The 26,566-nt window shown below is 50.8% G+C and overlaps 1 protein-coding gene across 1 annotated transcript in view; it reads right to left on the bottom strand.

The window, feature by feature from the left end:
• Window positions 1-26,564, bottom strand: part of ITFG1 (integrin alpha FG-GAP repeat containing 1) — a 54,956-nt gene extending 28,392 nt beyond the window's left edge. Inside the window, exons 1-8 of the mRNA XM_079799957.1 lie at window positions 26,234-26,564; window positions 24,640-24,712; window positions 23,625-23,770; window positions 22,559-22,616; window positions 21,111-21,185; window positions 13,769-13,863; window positions 4,196-4,257; window positions 1,921-2,002 (exon numbers count right to left, since the gene is read on the bottom strand). Of these exons, the coding sequence (XP_079656083.1) occupies window positions 1,921-2,002; window positions 4,196-4,257; window positions 13,769-13,863; window positions 21,111-21,185; window positions 22,559-22,616; window positions 23,625-23,770; window positions 24,640-24,712; window positions 26,234-26,441 (799 nt within the window). The 5' untranslated portion in view covers window positions 26,442-26,564. The remainder of the gene's footprint in view (window positions 1-1,920; window positions 2,003-4,195; window positions 4,258-13,768; window positions 13,864-21,110; window positions 21,186-22,558; window positions 22,617-23,624; window positions 23,771-24,639; window positions 24,713-26,233) is intronic.
• Between the last annotated feature and the right edge of the window lie 2 nt (window positions 26,565-26,566).

The following is a 26,566-nucleotide window of genomic DNA, read 5'->3' as shown; positions in this document are numbered from 1 at the left end:
GAGTCATGCTGACTTCCTGCCTGTCAGTCATTCCCGTGACTTGGTTCACAGGAAGTGGGAGGGCGGCAGATGAAGGGCAGGATGCGGTTCACAGACTTACTCAAATGCATAGGAAAATCCATCATTTGTATATATTAATATTCATAGGCTTACTTAATGTACAGGAAAATACATATTCTGTATATATTAATACTCATAGACTTACTCAATGCCATCTGCTTTTTTGGACTCAGCAGCCTTGTTTTTTTCTAAAACCAACTAAGAATACAAGGACTTTTTTTTTTTTTTTAAATATTGTTGTTGATTTCAGAGAGGAAGGGAGAAGGAGAGACAAAAACATCAATGATGAGAGAATCATTGATTTGCTGCCTCCTGCACGCCCCCCACTGGGGATCGAGCCTACAACCTAGGCATGTGCCCTGACCAGGAATTGAACCGTGACCTGGTTCATAGGTCGACGCTCAACCACTGAGCCACTCCAGCTGGACAGGACTTTTAAGGAGACGTTGTGGAATATTTATCTAAAGTTTACTGATATGTTAATTCATATGCAACCTAGAATATGTTTATTCACATGCTACCTAAAGTTATTAAAAATAGGGGAGAAATATCATTGTTTCTTCATTGACTATACCCTATATTTTGCACATCTTAAAAATGCCAACATATAAATGTCTATGTTTATAGTTAGTGCAATTTTGTTGTTGTTGTTAATCCCCACCCAAGGATATTTTCCCATTGGTTTTTAGAAAGAGTGCAGAGATGGGGAGAGACAGAGGGAAACATCGATGTGAGAGTGACACATGCGCCCGACCAGGGAGGGAATGGAGCCTACAACCCAGGTAGGTGCATGGCCTTGACTGGAACTGAACCCGAGGCCCTTTAGTCCGCAGGCCCACGCTCTATCCACTGAGCCAGGGGTTGGGAGGTCTGGAGGTCTGAGGAGGGCATTGGCCCACAGACATCTGCCCTGGGGGTGCAGGGGTCTGTCACTGACACAGCCCATCGGTCACCAGCACGTCACAGCCTCATGCATCCATCCTTGACTGCTTGCAGTAGAGACTTCTCTAGGCGCCAGGCGTGTGCTCGAGACCAAGGTGTGCTTTACTGTGCCGACATTGTCCCAGCCCACCACGGAGGTCAGGGCCACGTTTCCACCCGACACCATCCGACCTCCTGCTGTGACAGGGACTTGTGGCTGTGACAGGGACGTGCTGATTCAGCCATCTGACAGAACCAGGAAAGGCCAATGGGAAGACAGCAATGCCCTGTGCTCCCATGATGTGCCGACACTGCTGCCCTCAGCCAGCCTTGTGAGGTGCCTGTCACCGTCACCCTCGCTTGAATACGGGGAGACAGGCCTCTGGGTGGGGTGGCATACCGTCTGCACCCTGAGTATCAGGCTGTGTGGCTGGCAGAAGGGAGAGCTGCCACCTCTCAGGAGGAAGCTAGACCCTCCCACCCCCCTTCCAGCTGCAGCCCCGAGGGCGCAGGAGAGAGCACGTGTTTGCTGTCCCCAGCCAATGTCAGCTTGGTTTGCGGGACAGAATCTATGGAAGGGGGAGACCCACACGCCCCCGCAGGAATTCCTAACAGGTGCGGCTTTCCGGCACGGGCTGCAGATAAAACGCTCTACTGTTCACGTCGCCAGAGGCAGGCGGATCCTGCAGTTATTTTGGTTCCATAACCTGACATACAAGAACCTTCCCTAAGAGAGGCACCTGGTTCACTCTGTTACTAAACACACGTTGTGGGTAAACTGCTCCTACCGCACGAAGGGTCTGACCACAGCGCACGCACAATGTGAGAAGAGCATCTCTACGACACACGATGGCTGAGGGCGGTTGTTTGCTGACCTGGGGAACTGAGGCGACCAGGGCAGAGTGTGGGGGTGAAAGTGAAGGACGGAAACAACCTTACCAAAGTCTGCAAATGCTGACTGTCCCACCACCACCATATTGTGAGGTTTTTCAAATACAGTCCTGCTAGAGAAGTTTCCATCCTGTTAAAGGCAGAAAATGTTGGATTAGACTACATAACTCATCTGTCAGGTGTGAAAGGAAGCATTTTAGCGAAAGCAGGAAAGAAGTAGTTTCAGGCTTTTGCTGTCCTGCACAACCATCGTCCCAGGTTCCTGCGCCACTTTTACATAGAACACAGGAAGCGCTGCAAGTGGACGAAGCCGTGCAGCTGGACGGCTTTCCTGTGTTGGTCCCAGTGTGACCTCTACTACATCGTCACCCTAATTCCAGACATACGAGCGCCCTCTTCGTCATGTACAGGGGGTTTGGGAAACACTCAGAGCTACAAAAATAGATCCTACCCGCAAAGCCTACATGCAGGTGGGAGGTATGGTCTAAATCAGCAGTCGCCAACCTTTCAGACCTCACAGATCACCAGCTGGCGACCACTGGTCTCAATCAGGAAATCAGAATTTCTGAAGGTGACCAATCAGTGGGACAAATAGTAGCAAAGACACTATGCTTTACAGATTTCAAGGGGAAAGATTCTGTTGGAGACAAGAAAAAATATTAAAGTGAGGTGAGAACTGTATTGATTCTTAGTGTGGGTGCAGGTGGAGGTAGAGGTGGAGGTGCAGGAGGAGGAGGAGGAGGAGGAGGAGGAGGAGGAGGAAGAGGTGGTGGTGGTGGAGGTGGAGGTGGTGGTGGTGAAGGAGGAGGAGCAGGTGGTGGTGTAGGTGGAGGTGCAGGTGGAGGTGGTGGTACAGGTGTAGGTGGAGGTAGAGGTGGAGGTGCAGGTGGAGGTGGTGGTATAGGTGCAGGTGGAGGTGGTGGTACAGGTGCGGGTGGAGGTGGAGGTGGTGGTATAGGTGCAGGTGGAGGTGGTAGTACAGGTGGAGGTGGTGGTACATTTGCAGGTGGAGGTGGAGGTGGTGGTACAGGTGGAGGTGGAGGTGGAGGTGGTGGTACAGGTGCAGGTGCAGGTGGAGGTGCAGGAGCAGAAACGGTGTGACTACACTGTTCACCGACAGTCCCGCTAACTGCATGCACGCTGTGTGTACATGCTAGTAAGGCCTTACGTACATTATCCCACTGATCCTCACAAAAGCCTCGTACAAATACATTTTAGAGATAAGTAAACAGATGCTTAGATGAGAACTTTCCATACAGGCCCGTCTGACATGCCGTATCACACTCAATGCAATAATAAAGCTACAGGCATTCACTCTGTCCTAAAACCTTTAAAAACTTATCAATTTTTAAAAATGTTTTTATTCATTTTAGAAAGAGAGAGGGAGGGAGGAAGGAAGGGAGAAAGAGAGAGAGAGAGCGAGAGAAAGACATTGATGAGAGAGAAACATTAATCACTGCCTCCTGACCACCCCACACTGGGAATCGAGCCCGCAACATGGGCATGTGCTCTGACCCAAAATCGAACCGTTACCTCCTGGTTCATAGGTCAACGCTCAACCACTGACCCACACCGGCCGGGCCACTTATAAATTTTTAAAAGATCAAATTCCCTTGTTTAGAGTCAAGGCCCTGACTTGGTGCCTGTCGTCAGCCAGGCTGGCCTGTCCTCAGATCCTGTCCTGTCTTTGTAGCCTGAAATCCAACGTTAAGATTGGGGGGATTTATTCTTCATCAATGATCCTTTCATATCATCTAGAGCAAGCTAAAAATAAATAAAATCAAATCATGGCACCAGTTTGGGAATCTTCTGCCTGCAATTACACAATATGTATTGGGAGGAAAAACTCCTTAATCTTGGTCAACTTGGCAATAAGTTTAGTATCTGTTTTCTTGTGTGTGTGTGTGTGTGTCTGTGTGTGTTTTATATAAGCCTGAAGGCAAGGAGGAAAACATTAGTCTCTTATAAATACTTTTCTTCAATAAACCATCAGCTGACTAATTAACTGACAGCCCCGTCTCTCAACAGCTGACAGACAGCCCAGCAGGGGGCTGCTCCCACCCCCATGGGGCCGCCTGTCGGATGTAACTGGCAGCTGCCCTGAGCCTGCAGGAGCGGGTGCTGATGCAAGAGCTATTCTGAGTGGAGCATCTCCTTCGTGATGCTCGGCCCCCTGCACGCAGCAGCCCAGCCAAAGACTCCTCACCTCGTTCTATTTATCGTTGTAACCAACCGACCAGGTGATTCCTTTCGCTTTATTTTCTAAAACTATGCTTTTACTGAAAGCCATCATTTAAAAATGCTTCAAAGAAAGATTTCTTACCAAATTTTCCCAGATCTCAAACTGCGAGGTGCCAGTGGCAGACAATGTCGTGAGGAATAAATCTAGAAGGAAAAGAACCGAACTGTAAGCTTGGTTACTGATGTGTATGCTTGAAAACAGGAAGACACGGGCTACACAAACCCGTCATTCATTCAGTTGCTTATACTGTGTTAAGCGAGATTGTAATGAGCCCAATTCCAGCAAAGGAAGCAGCAGGGGAGCCCGGCTGCCTGAAGGAGGTGTTAGCAGAGGGAGCATTGGGAGGGAGGAGCCTCCTACAGCCCTCAGCGCCAGCCAGGGCCTCTCCCCTCCACCGCAATCACACCATCCACGTGACACCCCTCCCCTACCCCAGAGAGGAGAGGCCCAGGCCCCAAGCAACCCCCTTTCCTTTGAGAACATCTCCCTGCCCCACCTTCTTCCTATGACACCCTCCCACTGTGCAGGCCCGAGGGTCCCTCCTGGTTGCTGGGAGGGGCGCTGCCGATTCACGAGTCACTCAGTAAAGCCCATTACAGCTCCCCTCGGGAGCATGTTGTTTGTTTTTTGTTATGAGGTAGACTATTTTAAGAAAAGATATTCTGGTCGTAATCCCAGTTTGCTGTCTCCCCCTAAAAGCAGCATGAAGCCCTATATCCCACTCAGGTTCAAGCCACAGTATTATTCAAACCAAAGTCTCACAGAATCCCAAGTCTCTAGCACTCATGTTAAATGAACAAGTTGTATTTCAATTTTGAGTAGAAAAATTATTGCCACATATTCTACCTCGAGAGAGGTGCTTTATTGAGAAGTACGACGACTTTGATGAAATTTACAAAAACAACAGGCTGGCAGCGACCAGACACCCTGTTTGTGGAAGGCCTGGTGACCGGCAGCAGCCCCATTGTGTCTGCGCTGGCAGCTGTGTCAGAGATCGCGGGGGGGTTAGAGGGGTGAGCCGACTCCCAGGGACACAAAACGACATTCTTCTTTCGAGCTTTAAAAATGGAAATTGTGCAGAGTGATGGGAAGACCTGACTATTTTAAAGGAAATAGGTACAGAAAAACGTCATTTATACTTAGTGTTTTCTGTAAAGATTACATATGAATTTAATGAAGCTAATTTATGTAGTCATTATAATAAATTATAATTAAGTCATTATAATAAAGATTTCCCCCAAATCCCCAGGAAGGTAAGTCATTTGCTCCCTTTTATTACTAGTTGAACTCAAAGCTCCTGACACGAGTACATGAACCCATCCTTACGTCGCGCACCCGCCATCTCCGCCTGCGTGTCACCACTCCCGGGAGGCTTTGCCCCGGACAGAAGGTGGTCTATTATGAAGACAGTCCTTTACTCGGTCAAACGTACGCTCCCCAGAGTGTGCGCCTCCACGCTCACCCAGGAGGGTCCCCAACACAGTCTGAGGCCTGCGTGATGACACCGCAGCCAACCCCGCCCCTCCCAGGCCCCTCCACACCACGGGCAGCATGACGCAGCACAAAGCACACATCTGAGCCCTCTCCCGTCTCCGGGTGTGGGGTCGCCTCCTCGTGCCGGTGAACCATCCGTGTCCAGGCTCACTCCCTGCACCCCCTCCCAGGAACCTCCTCTCGGTGGTACCCAACACCTGGTGCTCTGTCTGCAAACTCAGCTCCGACAGCCCCCCTCCCGAGGCCCCTCCTCCGCCTGGGCCCAGCTCCCCCTCGCTGTGGCCATCAGTGCGCCATCATAGCCTGGTCTCTGGTCTGTCTCTCCGGAGCTCCGCAGGGGAGGGTCACGCCGAATTGCGTTTTACCTCCCTCTGCTTCCTCTGTGCTTGGAAACAGCAGGTGCTCAAACGGCGGCTGGATTATGAAATGCTGTATATATTGCAAACTCGCTTGGACTGCTTAAAAGTAGTCACTTGATTGCATCTTCTGGTGGGAAGTCTTGGGAGAAGAAAGGTCTTTTCACTATTTAAAGCATTTCATTAAAATGAGCATTATTTTTACCTATTGTATGACCACTAAGAACACTGAAAAGCCGTTACATTTTTATATTATCACATTATCTGAAAATGTGGATCGTCAGTGTAAGAGAGTGATGGGGATTAACAGCCACAGAGATGTCTAGGTCACTGAGCCGCCTCAATGCAAATGCCGAGCTGTTTGAAAGAAAGAGAACCAGAAAAGGGGTGATGATGCGTTTACTTAATGTGACACAGGTGACTGTTCAAGCTGGTGACATAGACACTGCTGCATTCGGACACACGTGAGGAGACACGTGGAGGCGGCGTCTTTGCCACACGCACCCCAGTCTCATTGCCGTAACCCGCCCTGCGCTCTCCGGCGTTGTTACCCAATGGCCAAGCAGGAATAGCGGTGGGCACGCCCAGCAGCCCGACCCCAGTCCTGGGAAAACAATGCATTTTTCTGTAGATGCTGCATTAGTCTCAAAATATTTGCATAAAAGATGCTAAGAGCTTTCAGTCATTTCATTCACATTTAGGAAATGTAGGAACTATAACAAAGTCTTTGCTGATTGTGTCTTCATGGCCTCACCAGCCATTTATTAAGACTTTGAAAACCAGTCAAGTGAGATAAGGGGTTGGAAGTACCTTGTAAAATTGATTTTAAACATTCATTTCACTATTCAATTACGTGCGGAGGTTATAGAAAATAAATGATTCATTATGTGGAGAAATAAAAATAGAGACAATTAATTATTAACAACTCAATATGAAGAGTCACACCTCTGGCTCTGAATGAGAATAGAGGAAGAGCTAGAAAATCTTCTAGTCAACAGGCAGTAAGGGGCTCAGCCTCCCTTGTGGCTGAGAGTAACTCACACAGCCCGGCCGGCGTGGCTCAGTGGTTGAACGTCGACCATGAACCAGGAGGTCATGGTTCCATTCACAGTCGGGGCACATGCCTGTGTTGTGGGCTCCATCCCCAGTAGGGGGTCGTACAGGAGGCAGCCGATCCATGATTCTCTCTCCTCATTGATGTTCCTCTCTCTCTCCCTTCCTCTCTGAAATCAATAAACAAAAAGGACTCACAGACAGAGAAAGGAGAGGGCACGCACTCAGTGTAGCTGGAGCGGGTGCTGTGACACCCACCCACTCCCTCAGAAATGGAGGGACGCCCTCAGCTGCGGGAAATGCACGGACAGTCAGCCCCGAGTGGCCCGTCCTTTCGGGAACAGCGTGGCTGAAAAGAACGTTTCCCAAGGCCGCGTCCCGTCTGCGTCCAGTCCTGGTCAGTGCAGAGGCACCGGGCTGGGCCCTCGTCACAGCTCGGCAAGTGGGCAGGGCTCTGCGAGCAGCGGCCCCGGTCCGGGGCGGAGGAGGCTGTTTCTGACACTGAATCAGAGCCCCCTGCTCCCCTCCCTTTCCATGGCACTGACTATAACAGCGCTCCCCAGAATTCATCTTTTTTTTTAAGAAAAATCTTTTATTGATTTCAGAGAGGAAGGAAGAGGGAGAGAGAGATAAAAGCATCAATGATGAGAGAGAATCATGGATCGGCTGCCTCCTGCACGCCCCTTACTGGGGATTGAGCCCGCAACCCGGGCCTGTGCCCTGGCTGGAAATTGAAATGTGACCTCCTGGTTCCTGGGTCGATGTTCAACCACGGAGCCACACAGGTCAGGCAACAAAATTCTTAATTTTTACCACACGATGGGCTCCTACGCAGGGGCTGGTGAGAGGAAACCTGAGCTGCTCACCAGCACAGCGGCTAGCACTGAAAGCAAGTGCCCTGGAGCACGGTATTTAGGTGGCTCCTCAGCTGCGGTGACAAAGGCACTGGCCTTGCAGCAGCGGCTGCGGCCTTCTGATGACCGCTCTGTCAGTGAGCGCCGAGCACAGCGCACAGGCGGCAGAGCTCCGCGGGCCCTTCCGCTCGTAAGTGCGAGGCAGGCCAGCGAGGCAGCAGCTGAGTTATTCAATGGCAAATGCGTCGTCGGTCGCTCACGAGCCACCTCTAGCAGCAGGCAGGCAGCCCCCCGGCCTGGAGCTCTTGCTTGCGCGCTGTCCCCCCTCGAGCCGGTCTGCTTCCTTTCTGGGCACGAGAGGGGCTCCCTGCCGCCCTGACAGTGGCCTGATGAGACGCCATCTGAGGTTCCTACAGGCCACGTGGGACACCCTGGAAGGGGCCCTTTTTGCTGAGTCCAGAGCAGGGCAGCGATCAAACACGGACCTGTCCTGAATCCCGTCCCTGGGAAAGGTACAGCGAAGCAGGCGCTCGGCGCGTCGTGTCCTCGCCATTCGAGGGCGTGATTGGACTAAAGGCCTTCGCCCTTTCTCTCGCGCCCTCTCCGCCCTCTCCACGTCTCTACGCACCCCATGTGCCTGGCGCTCAGGTTCCGAGAAACACGAATGAGGGGCCCCTGGCTCTAGGGACTTGCTGCCCCTGGAGGCTGAGGCGGGAGCTAGCCACAGGACGGGCTCTGCGGATTGTGACTGTCTGAGGGCCGAGGGACAAAGCACCCTGCCGGGGGGTGGGCTTCCCGAGGTGACGCCTGTGCTGACAAGAGTGCAGTGGTGAGTGCGTCGTTCAGGGGTTATGACACTGACATCAGTGAAATGCTGATGCGGCCAATAGTGTGCCTGAACCCCCTCCTATATGGCCTAAGTTAAAGCCAAATAATCAGATCATTCAGAAACTCCAAGTTGAAGCAAGTTATTAAACTAAGACCTGTAATTCGGCCTGTAATTCACTGAAAAACAATCATTAGGTAAAGCCCATCTTACTGGTATAATATACACACTAGGTCCACTTGGCATTTAAAACATTTGCTCACCGACCCATCCAAACTACACAAAATCTGAGTTAAGAGCAATTCTGAGAGGCATGCTCCTCAGGATCCTGGAATTGGAGGAAAGTGGTGCCTACACTTCACGTGAGAAATTCTTTCTGCCGAAGCCAAGCAAGCACAGCAGTGCGCACCGTGAACATGAAGGGCCGTGCAATGCAGCGCAGCTCCTTCTAAACAGCTGCCGGGATGCCGCAAACTCCCGTCAGCTCCACAAGCACCGCTGACGACACGGAGAGCAGACTGTCACGACAGCAGCAGGCCTGACAGTGACTCATCATCCCCGTCCGCCCCCCGCCCTGTGCCCTCTGCCCTGGGCGAGCAGATGGCGCCCGGAAGAGCACAGCCCTATCGACAGGCCACGCGGAGGCTGTTCCTGCGACGAGAAGAGGGCTAGCCTTTCTTCTGAATGCCGAGGGCCTTCCAGGAGAACCGAGCACCCTCCTCTAAAACTCAGGACCTCTCTAAGGTTAGGTCAGAGCCTAAGACACTGCAGCAAGGAGAAACCAAGCACAGGGAAAGAATGGGAAGATGGGGAGCCCCCGAGGCTCTGTGAGCTTCTCATCTTCTACTTACGTCCCACCGAGTTTCCCGGATCCCCCACACAGCCAGACCGTCCCACCGAGTTTCCCGGATCCCCCACACAGCCAGACCGTCCCACCGAGTTTCCCGGATCCCCCACACAGCCAGACCACGAAGGAGACAGAGCGGGCACGCTTTCCGACTCAGGGGAAGTGCCCAGGCAAAGGGCTTCATTAAAGTCTACATTACAGGCCAAACTTTTAGAAACCAGCCACAGTTCACGTGTCAGCTCAGTGCTGTCAATTTGTGGTAAAGAGGGACAGGCATGAACAATCACTGCTTGGGGTTTGTTAGTACATGGGAAACCCCATATAATAGAAGTAAAACTTCCTATTTTTATTATTACAGTCAGTAAGAGCTCCGAATTTAAGGCAACCAAAGGCTGTTTAAAAATGAAGTTTCTCTTCTGGAGTTCTATCAACAAAAACATTCATTTCAAAATGCTGTCAAAAACGCCCAAGTTTCAAACACTCCCTCCCACTGACGCAGAATGCTGCGTTCCTGTGTGTCCGTGGTCAGGGGCCACGCCCGGGGTCAGGCTAGAAGCACATCCGTCCCCAGGAGCAGGCGTGTGAGGTCAGAGCCTGTAACACACCTGCTTCCAGGTGTCGCACAGCCCCGGGGCCAGGTCTGCCCAACGCTAGGTGTCTGAGGACACCCGCACACCCGCATGTCCTCCCTTCTGAGGACACACGCACACCCGCATGTCCTCCCTTCTGAGGACACACGCACACCCACCATGTCCTCCCTTCAGTGCACGTGGCAGTGGCACAAACACCGAGTGTCCTTCCCGTGTCTTAAGCACATTTGTGGGTAGGGGACTGGAGGTCTGTGTTCGCCTCTGGAGCTACTCGGAGCAAACACTTTGCCGAGAAACAGAAAGGGCAGGGTGGCTGCTGGCGGCCGAGGAAATGGAAGTCCTAGGCAGGCAGGAGACATGCAAAGTGAGTTATTTAAAATCTTTTGCACTCGGATGTCGAGTGTGACTCGACACCGTTAGCATTAGAATAAAGGAATCGAGAAAAAAGCAAGCGAGTGCAAAGGGTTAAAATGACAGACTCACTTCGCTCAAAAGCCACTGCTAACAGCAGGCAGTGCTGCTTCCTTCTCTGAGGAGCCAGGAGCGGGTGGGGGAGGGGGGGAGGGAGGGAGACATAGCACCTGACAGCCATCAGGATGAGAGGGAGACTCCAATTTCAAACCGTGACAGGAGGAAGACCGAGCCCAGGGCCCAGGAGGCAGGAGGGGAGGCCTGACTGAGGAACGTGAGGCTGAGCAGGGACGCTCCCAGCTCTGATTACAATGCGCTCCCCCTGCAGGTGCTGGGGGTCCCAGCATTAGTGTCTGAGTGGGAGGCAAGCCCAGAGGTTAAGTGCATTTGCAAGTGACTGCAGCGATGCCCGTGGACAGGAGAGAAGTGGAGGATGGGGGGGGGGGGGGGAGCGGGGAATTAAAGCATGAGGGTTCCCCACGCCAAAAAGGTACCTGGCTTGGAATATCACCAAGGCACGCTTAGAGACGGAGGCAGGCGGGGTTCCAGTGGGACCCAGGGCTGAGAGCCGGAGCGAGGCCAGTCGCCACGTGTGCAGGCTCTGGACGACAGCCCAGCTAGAGGATGCGGAGGGGCCCCGAGGGAGGTCCCCGAGCACAGAAGTCACACGACTCCTTTGAGGCGGGTGGTGTGAGTGTGACAGGATCTTCGCCAACAGTGTTCAGCGTCCGAGCACTCGGAAGCGTGGCTCTCTCCAATGCTCCTCGCGCCTGCTCAGCCACAGCCAGGCCCGGGCGGGACCCGTCACAGCAGCACACAGTGGGCTGCCTGAATGCAGCCTGGCTGCCCCGCTGTCCACAGCGCCCACACGCCAGCTACGACAGACAGACAAACAGGCAACCCTTCCCGTCTTCTCGCCGCATCCCTGCGTCTACTTACGTGCGGAGGAACGAGGAGATGGAGGAAGCAGAGGCCGGCAGAGGAAAAGGCCGAGTTAATACCACATCTACATACTTCCTGGGAAGCTACTCCCCGACGTGGGGACAGGCATGAAGCTCGGACGAGGCCCTGACCTCTCCCACCACCGGCACCCCCTGAGGGAGGGACTCTGAACCGCCGCCGCTGTCGGCACGCGTTTTGGTGGCTCTGCGTTCGTGGCTCACTTCCGTTAGCTGGGACACTAATGCCGGTCATGTATAAAAGCCCGAGTATAACCAAGGCAATCTGTTTCTAAGAAGAAAATATTAACTTGATTCGGGCTGCCTCCTCTGCTCCTGTCCCTGGAAATAAATTAGACACCAAGCAAGGTCACTGAGGCAATCACGCCCCCAAATAACTCAGCTCCTTCCTGGCAGGCAGAGACTTCACCCACTGGCGGGCGGGCCTCCGCTCAGAATGCTAATCGCGGAGCTGCCGCTGCTCCTTCCCGTGTGCCCGATGCAGCCTCGGGCCCCCGAGAGCTCTGCCCATGCCGGGACAGCCTGCCCACCAGACCCCGGGTCAGTGAGCACATCAGAGAGGGGGCGCTCTGCACACCACGTGCAGTCCAGCGGGCGAGACCAGGACGGGAAGGAAGGGCTCGTGCATCAGCTCCGCTAAGTGTCCCCCGTCCCCCAGGTCAGGTGTGGAGGCTCCTGACAGGGTGCTCAGTGCGCACGAGGTGCTCCTGGGGTGCAGGCGCTAACTGGCACCCCTATTAATAGATAACAGATTCAGTGGAAATGGGGGGAAGGGTAAGGGGAGCCATACCTTTAAGACTTTAAGTTTAAGTGAACTTTCACAGAGGCCCACATTTTACTTTCCTTCTTTAAGAAAAAATGCTTTAGGAGACACACCTCAGCAGACAGCCGCTTCCATCAGACAAGGTCCGCGCCCCACCCGGCCAGCAGCCCTTCAGGGCTCCCTCGGCCTCGCGCAGCAGGCACTCCTCAGCGCCCCTGCCGCTGCAGCGAGGCGCGGCCTCAGCAGGGGGAGTGTTTCAGCTCCCTGGTACCCACGTTTTCATCCGGCTGGGGAGGCAGCTGCCTTTCCTGGCGTTTTCAAGGGTTGAGGCCACGTGCAGCAGCAGCCTCGTGAGCCCTGATGTGGGGCGGGCAGGCTCTGCCCGTGGGTCACGCCGGCTTCATGACCCCTGATGTGGGGCGGGCAGGCTCTGCCCGTGGGTCACGCCGGCTTCATGACCCCTGATGTGGGGCGGGCAGGCTCTGCCCGTGGGTCACGCCGGCCTCGTGACCCCTGATGTGGGGTGGGCAGGCTCTGCCCGTGGGTCACGCCGGCTTCATGACCCCTGATGTGGGGCGGGCAGGCTCTGCCCGTGGGTCACGCCGGCTTCATGACCCCTGATGTGGGGCGGGCAGGCTCTGCCCGTGGGTCACGCCGGCTTCATGACCCCTGATGTGGGGCGGGCAGGCTCTGCCCGTGGGTCACGCCAGCCTCATGTGCGTCTGCTGTTAGTGCCCATGCTCTCAATGTCAGAAACAACAGTGACGATCAGACGCAATGCTTGGTGGGCTCTTTGGGGAGCGAGGGAGGAAGGGTAAGCCCAGGTGCGGATAATAGGCGCTAACAGTTATGAACTCGGCGAGGGTGAAGCTGCCACACCAGACGTGCTCGGGAATAAACACGTGTGAGGATCAGAGAAGGTGCAGGCTGCTCACAAGCAGCATCTCCCAGCCCGCTGTCTCCCTGGTGCCGCGTCCTTGGCGGAGAACCGAGGGATAACACCGGAAATGCACTGGCTGTAGCTCACAGGCCTCTTCGTCTTGGCCGATAACGATCAGCTATTATTTACAACAGAATGTGAATCGGTTCAAACCGAATGCATTCAGAAGGGATTTGTAAGATAGTCTTATGAGATCTGAAGGGTTGAAATGGTTTAATTTGTATTTTTTAGAAAAATGGACAGAATTCTTAAGAAAAACAAGTCTCCATTATTCTCTACATCTGCTTAGATAAAGTTCCCACAGCCACAGTCCCGAAGCTTTGCACGTGATCCTGAGATGCTCCTTGTGGGAAAGTTACATTTCGATGCGGCCCACAAACAACAGTGCCCACTTATCACAGCCTGTGCTTCTCCCGTGTGTCCAATATCCCTGACCTTCCTACATTATTAAACAGTTTAACACTCAATTAGAAAGAAAGTGCTTGCTGAGAACATAGGAAACAAGGCCCCACAATGCTCTGGCCGTTCAAAAGAGGCAGTTTACATGGACGCGCAGCTCACCTGCTGTGAAGTCTCCCGTCAGGTCAATGAACGCATGAGAATGTGGAATCCGCATCTTACTTTTAGTGGTCAATGCAGGGTGCCATGATAAATTCCTGAAAAAAACAACAGCACCAAGATTTTCTTAAGGCAAACATCAAATGAGCATTGTTTTAAAACGAACAAAAAATCGGTGCATGCAGATGTGTAAAAATTTTATTCCTTTTTATTTAGCTGTTTCACATGCCCTAAGTTTCCCCATCTTACATTCTCACTCGCAATGTAGGAGGGTTCCAATATCTCCATTTCTTTGTCAACACTTACTACTGTCCACTTGTTTTATTATAACTATCCTGTGCTCACAGGCCATTTGTTATCTTCTTTGGAGAAATGCCTACTCAAATCCGTTGCCTGTTTGAAAACTGGGTTATTTGTTGCTTTATGTTTGAGTTGTAAGAGTTCTTTTATAAAGACTGAATACTAGATCTTCATCCAATGCATGACTTGCCAATGTCTATTTTTTCTTTTTTGCTTGTCCTTTTGGTGTCATGTATAGGAATTCATTTCCAAATCCAAGATCATGAAGTTTTACTGCTATGCTTTCTTCTGAGAGTTTTATAGTTTTAGCTCTTATATTTATAGATCTTTTCTAAATACAAGAAACAATGATTAAATGTTATGTTTTTTCCTAGGCTGTAGTATTGGTTATCTTTTACGAATATTAATTTTAAAGTTTGAGCCATGAAGAAGAATGAATTTAAGACTCTACCTCAAACCATATAACAAAAATTAACTCAAAATGGATCCAAGAGCTAAAACTAGAAAACTCTTAAAAAAACAGTGATACATCTTCATGACTTTAGATTTGGAAATGGATTCTTAGGTATGAACACCAACATAACAAGCAATAAAAGAAAAAATAGATGAACTGGATTAATCAGAATTAAAAACTTTTGTACATCGTAAGACATCTCATCTCTGATAAGGCCCTGGTACCCAGACGACATAAACAACATTCACAGCTCACCATCAGAAAGACAGACAACCTAATTTAAAAATGGCCCTGGCCTAGCCATTTCTCCTAAGAAGATATACAAATGGCTGCCCAGCACAACAAAAGATGCTTGGCGTCACCCGTCACTGAGGAAACGCACATCAAACCAGTGAGCAGCCACTTCAAGCCACGGGATGGCACTCGTCAAAAGCCAGGAGCACCAGGTGGCGCGGCGCCTGTGGACAGCAGGCCGGCAGTCCCTCAAAACTCAGACACAGCCTCACACGGGACCCCGCACTGCCACACGGAGGCCTCTACCCGCAGAACTGAAGGTGAGCAAGCTTACGGGAAAGCACCCCCGCCCCCCCCAGTTCCTCAGCGGCAGGCATTCCCGTCCCGCAGGGCCCCACGCAACCAGCCTCCTGCAAAGGCCTTAGTTCCTCTCCGATCTCTTCCCGTAACACTGCTCTCCACGCACACGCTGTGGTTTGTGCCGGGCACTGGAGGAACCTTCTCTCTGCGGGCGTAAGCCCCTCCAGGCACCCTGACCCCTAGCCCCGAGTCAGAGGCTTCAGCAGCACCTCCCACTCTCTACTTCTAGTTAGAATTTGCTCCCCCCTCCCCACTATGTTCCAGCCCCTTATGGAAGTATAGACACGTCATCTCTGAAGAGCAATTTAAGGCTCATTAAGTCCAACTTAATTGTCCACACAGTATCCAACTGCCTGTGCAGCAAACAAGGTTTGTTTGTGAATTCAGTCTTGATGTGTTTGGAAAGTGGAGAGAAACAATTGCTAATCTGTTCTTGGCAGTTGGAGCCTGGGAAAAAGAATATGCGTTCATCGGGAGTGATTTTTCTGCCAAGAGTAACTTCTTCCCAATGACCTCCGTGTACACTCTTTCTAGCACGCATCGGGCCTCGGCTGTAAGCGAAACATGGCGGGCAAAACAAAACCCAGAACTAGCCGTACAACCTAATTTTATTATTTTAACCAAAAATAAGGTTATGATGAATTTTATAAACTGAGAAACTGTATTTAGCACTTGTTGTAAGGTAATTCAATTGCCAAGCATTCATGCTGTGCTCTTTCAGACTGCACACGGTTAGAAATGCTTAAAATAATTTCAATTAAGTTCAATTGAATACTGGCTGGTTCACTTCTTTTTAAGATAGGCCATGCATTCACTGGTCCTTTAAACTCGAAGCATTCTGGTATTTTTAATTACTAACAAAATAATCAGATTCAGGCTAGAGATTCTATGACAAGTTTAACCCAAAGTCATTTCAGAAGCGCTTCCTGGTGTTTGCAACAAATTTGTAATTATAGGCCAAACTGAGTTAAAAACAGGCTTTTATGAAGTTGAGCTTAATGAGGTTAATCATGGGTCTGTGATTAATTACTATCAGCACAGTTATTGATCTCATTGCCTAGAGAATTTTCTACAGGTTTGCTTTAAAGTAAGCTACAACTAGAATTTTGGAAAACCTCAAATAACTGGTGATATTTGTTCTAGGAACTATTTGACAAAAATGTGATTTCAAACAAAGAATCGAGAACAGTGATAAAGCAAGAGTAATAAAGAGGTGATGGGCCATATCCAGTCGAAAGATGTTTTATTTGAGCCAAACGTTGTTTTAAAAGTTTTGAATTCATTGCTAGAACTTAAGTAAAATGTCAGATTTCACCTAAAAATCTGGATTTCTAGCTTCTCTAGAAACATCAGCAGGTCTGACAACCCCTGGCGAGCGCCCGTTGGCAGCGGCCGTCCCACCATCCCACCCGCGGTCCCAGGAGGCTTCATCCCTTCGCTTCCTCCTGGGCCCTGCAGACGTTTGCGTTAGAAACTCCTAACAAAGCATGAACTGTGATCTTGCTCCCTGAACATTTCAAAGGAATACTGCAGTTCATCACAGTATCAACGTTGCTATGTGCTGCCTGTCTTCTGCTGTTTCACATGGACACCTCTTACAGGCGGTCACCTGACCCTACATGTATGCAGTGCCCATGCACCAAGCTGATGGTACCGAGGTGTGCTGCACTTTCAGATGGCGGAGAGTGGAATACACACACAGCTGTTTATCAGAATCAAACGGTTTAAGATTTTATAGTTCGAAATAGAATTCATTTTTCCTTCTGCCTTCAATGTGGCTCTTTGCACTCATAGTTTCTCCTAAGAGCAGACACCGTAGTTTTCAAGCAACTGTGCTCACATAAGCTATAACCTCATCCGTGCTCAACGCCATTTGAAGGTCAAAGTCGCAAGTACAAACTGTTCTGATTACAAAGGAAGAAACAGCAGCGATGAGAAAGTGGGCAGTTCTGAGCCAGGTCGAGTCTATTCATTGACATTTCTTGACCTCTGTAGAAAATTCCAATTATTAGCTTTCCCCCTAACGGGAAGCATAATCATGTCAAGGTGTTCTGATTTGTGGACATCATCACCCTTACTCTCAAAGAATAGCATTTATCAAAGAATCCATTTAAATGTAATTAATGTCAACTGTAGCTTCTAGTTGCCTATGGTAACTGCTCTTTGAAGTGACTGCTAGTCCACCCACTTTCCACCGATCAGCCTGTGCTGATCATTATTCAAGGGAGCCCGGCGAAGGCACTGACTAGGAGATGGGTCTGGCATAAAGATGGGTCTAGCATGCTTCTCCAACCTGCCATGTTCTTTTTTTTTTTTTTTTTTTAATATCCTCACCTAAGGATATTTTTCATTGATTTTTAGAGAGAGCTGGGAGGGAGGGTGGAGAGAGGGAGAGGTACATTGATGTGAGAAAGACACATCAATTGGTTGCCTCCCACACGTGCCCTGACCAGGGCTGAGATTTGAGCTTGCAACCGAGGTACATGCCCTTGATTAGAATCGAACCCGTGACCCTTCAGTCCAGGGGCTGATGCTATACCCACTAAGCAACACCGGCCATGGCGGCCTCGTTCTTGAGCCCACCGGCCCTCACACATTTCTGCACATAAAGGCTCTAAAAGAATTTTGAAAATCTGTGTGCCCTTGAACACAGCTTTAAATTCATTTCTAAGAAATGTAACCTAAATATTTTCATCAGCCTAGATAGCTACAAAATAGGAAATCTTCAAATCTATTAGAATTGTTGAGGTTTTAAAATAAAACGATTACTCTTAAAAATGTGACCGTCCCCCTATCCTTGAAGTTGTGTCTCCATCCCATGTCCTTACAGAACTTCATCGCAATGGAAAGTTTCTATACCTGAAGTCTTTTTAGCGATCACTGGTTCCTATGTCTCCGAAGAAATGCAGGTCTACAAGTTGATACATAAATTAAAATTGGTATCTAAGTGGTTTTGTTTATGTATCCAATTGTTTAAAAAAGCCTCTGAGGTTATTTAAAATACATGTACCATTGGTAAGAACACACATTATACAGCTTGATCACGTACTAAACCAAAGGTAAAATTGTACTGGAAATGTGTATATGTAAGAGCCGAGTGGAGCTTTAACATGGATTGGCTCATGCGCCCTATGGCACCGCTAGAGTGAGACAAGATCAGCAGTCTACACCCACTCTTCCGCCCTCACAGACTAGGTGCCGAGAAATCTGCCGGAAGCCGATCACTGTTTCACTAGTAGAGAGGTGTGAAGGTGGGGGCGGGAGGAATGCGGAAGGCTGGGCAACCTTAATTGCTCTGAAAGGTCAGGGCTAATCACTCATTGTTTGGTTGAGAGATTGGTAGTTGAAGCAGCCTCCACCTGTTGGTCTTATGATTGGCTATTATTGGAATTTCCTGCCTGAGAGATATGGGTGTATCCCATAATCTTAATAAAAGGGATGGCAAAGCCAGAGCGAGTAGTAGTCCTCTCTTGGGCTTCCGCCTGGTTCCCATTTCCCAAATTAACGCTTTTCTAGTCTCTTTTCATTTGTGTGCGGCCTTCTCCAGAACCCGAACCCTGAACTGGAACCTTGAACCACACGAGACGTGAAAGGGGTTTCCACAAAATCCTGTTCATATGTCCTATTAACCTCCCTGGGAATATAATGCTAAGAAGTTATTCTAATTTTGTTAGGTCTGATATACTGTAATTATGTATTTTTTAAAATCCTTGTTTTTTAGAGGTATATACTGAAACGTGTATAGATTAAACATGTCTGGGGAGGGAGCTAGAAGTGAATGAGATAGGACTGGTTAGGAGTTGGTGACGACAGCTGGATGACAGGTGCGTTATACACAAATTCATGGCTCTGCTCTCTCCCCCTGCGCATACATTTCAAGTTTCCCATAATAAAAGCAAAAAGAGAACTGCAGAGCTGCTGACGTAGCTGCGGGCTCAGTGCAGGGAAAACGTCTGCCGTACCCTCCAATCTGCAGAGCCAGGCTTCACCGTCTCACCAGCCTCCAAATGGAAGTTATTTCTGTCTGAAGGAGTCTGACCTCATTTCTCCAGTTCACATAAATGTGTGAATATGCAGCTCAAGGAATGTTATAAAAACTGCCGAGCCAAGGACAGACTATAGAGTGTAGACAGATTACCAAAAGCAGCCAACATTAAAATAATGAAACCAGCAGAAGAGATGGACAATTATTAAGTTTTTTTAATCCTCACCTGAGGATAACCCCCCCCCCCCCCCCAAACACACACACTAATTTCTAGAGAGAATGGAAGGGAGGTAGGAGGGGGAGAGAAAGAGAGAGAAACATCGATTGGTTGCCTCCCTAACATACCCCAACTAGGGCCGGGGATCAAACCTGCCACCAAGTGCGTGCCCTTGACAGGGAATGAACCCGCAACCCTGTGGTCTGTGGACCCTGCTCTCACCATTCAGATGAACCAGCCAGGGCCAGAACCAGTTTTAAAAGCTACAGTTTTTCAAGAAACATCAGAGAAGCAAAAGCTAATATAGAATTCACAAGGAAATAAGCTATGCGACTGTCACATGACATTGTAGGTAGGTTTCCTGTAGATCCAGGAGCAAGTCCACGAAGATATTAGACGGGTCCCTGCGCAGTCCCAGCCCCAGGCAAACTCGCAGGCCTCGCTGTGGCAGGAGTGGGCCCGTGCAGCCCCCTCCCACCCGACGCACACACAGCCCCTGGCCACGAAGGCAAAGCAGGACCTCCCCCACTGGCCTGTAAACCGGGTTCTTCCAGGCGCTTTTCAAAGTTTGGGGGGTAAACAGGTTTCTGGTTCAGGATTCACAGTAAGTCTTTCAAAGGTCACTATGAATAGCAGCAAGACACCCACGTTCTTTAATGCAAACCTTTGGAAAGAGTGACAGGAAGTGTGAGAGCTTTTCTTCATCATACCTTGAATTTTAACAACTGACTCATCTCTGTGCCTGTGAACCACATCTCAAAACCTAACCACAAAAATACACAACTTCTCACAGCACAGGAGAGCCGCCATTGGTTCCCGAGCCCCTGGGCAGGCAGAGGGGTCCAGGGAAGGGTCTGTGTGTGCTGGAAGGCAAGGGTAGACACTGTACTCTGTGCTCCAGAACACAAACGTGGCCTTCATTCGCAAAATCCCCCTTAGCGGTTTTGTTATCAGATACAAAAGAAATTAGCCAAGTTGAATAGGCTAGTGAAAAATGCCTTGTTGTGAATTCTGCGTTAGGACAACTCTATTTTAAGCTTAGAGGAACTGTGATGAAGATCTTAGAATTGGCCCGGCCGGCATGGCTCAGCGGTTAAGCATTGACCTATGAACCAGGAGGTCATAGTTCCATTCCCGGTCAGGGCACATGCCCAAGTTGCTGGCTTGATCCCCACTGTGGGGTGTGCAGGAGGCAGCTGATCCATGATTCTCTCTCATGGATGTTTCCATCCCTCTGTCCCTCTCCCTTCCTCTCTGAAATCAATAAAAATACATTAAAAAAAAAAAAAGATCTTAGAATTGCAAGGCTCCAGAGGGTTTCTTCCGAGAACAGCTGCTAGGATGGGAAGAGTCCTCACACACCACTGGTCAAGGAGAAAGCGTACACGGAAGAGGCCCCAGGGCTGAGGGAGGGAATGTTTACTCTGACAGGCCACTGACTGCTCACGGAACAAATAAAAGGAAAGGAAGCAAGTGCATCACTGAGCCTGGGAGCTAGCGACCAAGGTTCCAAGCAGAACATCCAATGACCCAGCATCTACACGGCCCCGGGGAGCCTGGTCTCCAGTGCCCAGAGGGCAGAGGGCGGGGGAGACGCAGAGCGCACTCGCAGACCCAGCCCAGACGCTCAGGAGCGCTCACTCGGACCAGTCGCCCTTCCCACGTCTTTCTGACCAAGGGCTTCCAGCGAGCTGGGGTTCTCCAGTGGCTCATGCAATCGGCTCACAGACACACAGTCCCCGTAGGGCTAACACCGACACTGAATTACATGGTAATAATCACGTCGTTTACTCACCCTCCTAACAGAATCTGTGGCTGGCTGGCTTCATGCGTGACGCCAAACACATCAGGAATTAAATCACCATTGAAGCTGAAACGGAAACACGAGGCAGCGATGTTATCCAATTCTCTGCAGTGGCTTTAGAAGGAAAAAGTCCCCGGGAGGTGTGGGAGACATCATGAAGCGTCAGCAGAAGGGACAGGGTCACCTCCAGGCAAAGGGTTTCGCTGTAGTAACCAGACGCTCAGCCCTCCTGCTGTGGCCACGAGGAGAACACGTGATTCAGGGTCCAGCCGTACCGAGGGCCAGGCCCCGACAGCCGGGGTTTCTGGGTGATGGCCCAGAGCAGAGCCCACCATGACCCGCGCGGGGTGGAGGGTGAGCAGGACTAAACCTGTGCTCTAAACCCTGGGGCTGCCTGCCACCTCTGCCTGATCTCGCCCATCCCCAAGGGAGACAGAGATGCTGCTTACGGCAGAACGTGATCCAACCTGTTCGGTCGGATGGACTTAGGAGAAATAACCGGCTGGTATCAAAGTCCAAAGTGGCCGCCGAATGTTGCGATAACAATGAAAACACATAGCAATGGGAGAAATCCAGCTGAGTGCCGTAAGGAGATGAGTCCAGGGGTTTACAGAGCTCTGATGGCCACTGACTTACTGATATTGACTGTGACTTTAATAACGATGCAAGGACAGAGTGGCCATGTGCTGCCTGTCCCCCAAATGATCTCTACCACATTACCGAAAACCCTGAAATCTGATTAATTTTATCCCTGTATGAGTCTGTACTGAGGAAATAAGTGATAACACTAAGGAAGAGCTGTAAAAAAGGACACAAGTTTCTCCTAAATATAAAAACCCGTGCAAATCACTGGAGGAAACCCTGTACCCTGGATATCCATCCATGACGTAGTAACAGTTTTACCCAAAAGCGGTTCTCTTAATTCTCTGATTAATGACATGGCTGGAATCACCATAGATCCGAAACAGACACAATCAAAACGACTGAAACAGAAAGAAAACACAAATCTCACTTTCTTTCAAAAATACTGAATTTTGTTTTCCTCTTTCCTTCATCATGGCCAATAAATATCGTATCACAGAGTCCAGGCCCCTATCAGCTTTAAAGGGAGAATGAATTTAGTGTCAATATTACTTAGCAAAGTAGTTTTTAAAAAATATATATTTTGATTGATTTCAGAGAAGAAGGAGAAGGAGATAGAAACATTGATGAAAGAGAATCATGGATTGGCTGCCTCCTACACGCCCCCTACTGGGGGTCAAGCCCACAACCCAGGCATGTTCCCTGACAGGGAATCGAATCGTGCCTTCCTGGTTCATAGGTCGATGCTCAACTGCTGAGCCACACTGGCAGGGCAGTAAAGTAGTTTTTCATGTAAAAAATTTTATGTTATGTTTGTAAGTTTAAAATGACTCAAAGAGAAGCAAACACATACTTACTCCATAATCAAAGGTTCATCTTGAAAAGTCCTATTGAGCATGGTCATGTTATTAGGATCTGTAAAGAAAGCAAATACATAACGTACAGGCACTATGTATTACTTTTTATATCTACCCTTAGGAAAAAGATAGTCTTTCAATTATTTTCAAGATTCATCTCTAACGAATTCTAATTCTTACCATTACGGAGACACTCTAAACAGAACTCAAACCGACAGACAGCCGGTTTGTAAAGACAAACCACCAGGCGAGTTCGCACCACAGTGACGATGGGCCTGACCCTCACTTCCACTTGCGCTTCCCTCGACCCACCACACAGGCCTCCTCCTTCAGGTCCAGCAGGAGAGTCCTGTCCTCATCCCCATGTGACAGAAAACACCACGGCGCCCCTCCAGGAGCAGAGCTGCCTGCTTCGCTAGGATGAACTGGTGCTCAGATGAGACTGGAGGGGCTGGGAGGGGACTTGGTCTGACTCTCAACCCTGCTCCGCCCTCGCAGCGCTTCCCCGGGCAGCACATCTCAGCCAGCCGAGCACCGAGGCTCCGCGGAGGTGAGCAGGAGCCTAGCCCCTGGGTGCGCTGGGAGTTCCGGAAGGCAGGCGTGCGGGGACGCGGTGGGCCTGCACGTCTCCTCGGGTCTGATCACTGAACTCTGAGTCTCAAGAGGCAGGTGCAGGGCACCCGGTTTGCGGGGGAGAATCACAGTGGGCGGGCACAGTGGCGTCCTGGCAGGTGCTGTGCTAATGGTCACTTTCTTGAAGGCTTTGGGGATTGTTCCAGAAAGTTCAACCTACAGTGTGCTCTTCAGCCATCAAAACCCTCTAATAAATCTCTCTTCCTTAAGCTATCCAGACTGAATTTTGTTTTCTGGAACTGACCTCAGAACAGGTCTAGGTTGAGAATGAAAAATCAGAAAATGGACTTTTTTTTCCCCCCACAAACAATTATTGACACTCAAGAACTGCAATTTTTTAAAAAAAATCTGACTTCAGAACAAAATTTTTGCTACATAAGAATTCCCTTTCCTAGCCAATGGTAAGTAGTAAAAACTCCTAAGACAAATTCACCTAAGGTTTGATTTTTCCCCCAGAAGATGACAGTGCCTAATCCACCGTCGACATGATTTTTGGGGAGATACGTCAGCAGCACGTCCATCTGCGAGTCTCCGTCGTAATCCCCCGGCGCCACACCTGTGATCAGTGCGCTGTGGTTCCTGCAGAAACAGGCGCGTGAGATACCCGGCCGGGTTCTGAGAGAAAAGCACAGCTCTATAGTCGTACCACACCAAATATTCCCAATGCAGAAGTTACAATTCCACAGAACCGGCTCATTTCATTCTCTTCTCATATCTTAGCATCCCTCATGTACGTAGGCCCCTTTGGCCTACAGAAGAATTCAGGACGAATGCAGGGTGGTTTTCAGAAACAAGACCATGCCCAGCTGGTGTGGCTCAGCGGTTGAGCATCGAGGCAAGAACCAAGAGGCCACTGATTCGATTCCCCGTCAGGGCACATGCCCGGGTTGCGGGCTCCATCCCTTGTGTGGGGTGTGCAGGAGGCAGCCAATCAATGATTCTCTCCAATCATTGATGTTTCTATCTCTCTCTCCCTCTCCCTCTCCCTTCCTCTCTGAAGTCAATAAAAAATATATATATATAAAAAAAGAGAAAATGAGAACAGAGGTCACTGATCTTTTCTCCAGTGCAAAGGATTCCCTCCCCCCAGCTCTCACCTCCCTCTCCCAAACACAGTTGACCTGATAAGCCTGTGAGTGAGCTGCTCCCAGGACCCTCAGGATGAGGGGCAGCCCATCCCAACACACACGGGAAAGCAGATTAGATAGCAAGGAAATGATAGGTGACTGCAGGAACAGACCTGGACTCACCAACTTTTATTTCTTTTCAAAGTGAATCATTTGTAACCTTTGCTGCAGTCACTATTTTTCCAAACAAATGGCCTCCAACTCAGACCTCATAACTAGTGGGTTCCGTGTCAGTTGAATGCAAAGACAACCCAACCAATGACTGCCTACCCCTCATGACATTGATGCCCGTTACATAGAAACAAATCCATGTGGACTTACTTCAAGGAAACCTTTACTTTGGGTTTAAAATAGGGTGCGTTCTGGTCTGCCAAGAAGACGATTAGATCATTTCCTAGAAGAAGCAAATAGGGTGTTAGAATAAGGTTCCCTGGCGAGACTTCCAGTCAGTGTTCACAGGCCTTTTCCGGGCACTTTCTCAACAAGAAAGCTTTCGTTTGGCTCCAGTTCACCTGCCCTTTCGAGGTCAGCCCCTGAGTCTGATGGGACGGAGATCCCTAGTGGTGCATCACCAATCCACGGTTCAGAGGGGGGGTGGACATGGGAAATGCAGCCGGTCAAGACAAACCAGAGCCAGGGAAGGACTTCTGCCAGAAGTTGGATCGGTCGCCTTAAATAACGTGCCTCATAACTACACGTCAGCCCTGTCTCCCCCACACCTAACAACGGGGCCCCTTATGAAGGCTGTTGAGTCCATCGGACGTGTCACAGGAAGGACACGGGGACTCCAGGGCTCTAATAAGAACACGGGTACGTGTTGGAGCAGAACAAGCCGGATCCTCACAGACCCTCCTCTCGGGGCTCCCACAGACCCTTCCAGGTTGAGGCAACCTTGGAGCTCAATGAGCACCCACTGGAATGGACTTTATGGACTCAAACCCGAGCCACCTTGAACGTTGCAAGACGAGACTGTGTCCAGTTTGGATGGAGTAGCTACAGGTGTGGGAGCGTGCACCCTTTCTGCAACATACGGGGTCCTACAAAGACAGGGGGAGTATCCAGGTCTGCAGGAGGTCCTGGGCTTGGCAGGGGCCCCAAGAAATCTGGGCCGGGATCCCGTCCGGGATACCTGGTCCTGTGGGTTCTCGAAAATGCCACGACCCCGTAAGGCCCACGGTCAGCATCGAGATTTACAAAAACGTTTCCTTAGTGATGGTGAGAGCAAGGAGCTCCCAAGAACCTCAGGTTGGCGAAGAAAGCAATGACATGGAAGACTAGGAGCATGACCCACGCACACAACAGGCCCGAAGGCTCAGGAGGGGGGTGAATTGGCGGGTGGACAACCCTTTCCCAAGGGGTTTAGCAGCCGTCCATGCAAAATGCTTCTGAGAGTTGTGGAGAGTTTAGGGCGCTGGAGGGCCCAGCAGCTGCCGCTAAAGGGAGGGGCCGGTGAATGAGGTGCACAGGGAGGCGGCGGGAAGCCCGCTGAGCAGAGATGTCAGGATGCATTTCCCAGTTTACAGGGGAAGGAAGAGGGAGGGAGGAAAGCAGGAAGGAGTGGGGGCCTTGGGAGGAGCGCAGGTACACGCTCCTGGGGACCAGGAAGGACTCAGAAGGCAGGGGATCCCATGGGAGGAGGAGGGTGGGTTGGCCTCTCGGGGGAAAACTGGGGTGTTTGCAGAGCTGTGGATTAGATCACACTGTGGGGGACCTGGCCAGGACCTGGGAGGGTGGAGGGTGGGGGGGTGGGGAGATGGAGGGACGGGCAAGCTGTCAGGGATGCTGGGGGTAAAGGAAGAGAGTCTGGGCTGGGGGAGAGGGCCCGGGAGACACAGGGGGCCAGCCCACGGGCAAGGGTTGAGGGGGACCCCGGGGAAGACACGGGGGCGCGGCCGAGGGGCGGGCGAGCACTGACTTTCTCGCAGCACGAAGAGGTCCGTCTGCTTGTCGGAGTTGAGGTCTCCGAAGGCCGCCACGGTGCCCCAGGCCTCGGCCCCGAAGAGCTCGGCCGTGACGTTGTGCAGCGCCCCCGCCGGGGCCGGCCCGACCCCCAGCCGCGCGAGCGCACAGAGCAGCGGCGCCAGCAGCGCCCAGAGGTCCGGCAGCCGGCCCGCCGCCGCCATGGCCGCCCTCGGCCCCGCCCGCAGCCGCCGCCGCCGCCGCGCTTGACGGCAGCCGTAAAGCACCGCGCCGCCGCCCCGGCCGAAGCGCTCAGCCACCCGTCCGGACCCGCCGCCGCCCCCTGCCC

Source organism: Cnephaeus nilssonii (assembly GCF_951640355.1).
Source record: "Cnephaeus nilssonii genome assembly, chromosome: 20".
Lineage (NCBI taxonomy): Eukaryota > Metazoa > Chordata > Mammalia > Chiroptera > Vespertilionidae > Cnephaeus > Cnephaeus nilssonii.
Note: the sequence above shows the minus strand (reverse complement) of the source record. Positions and strands in the feature narration are given on the sequence as shown.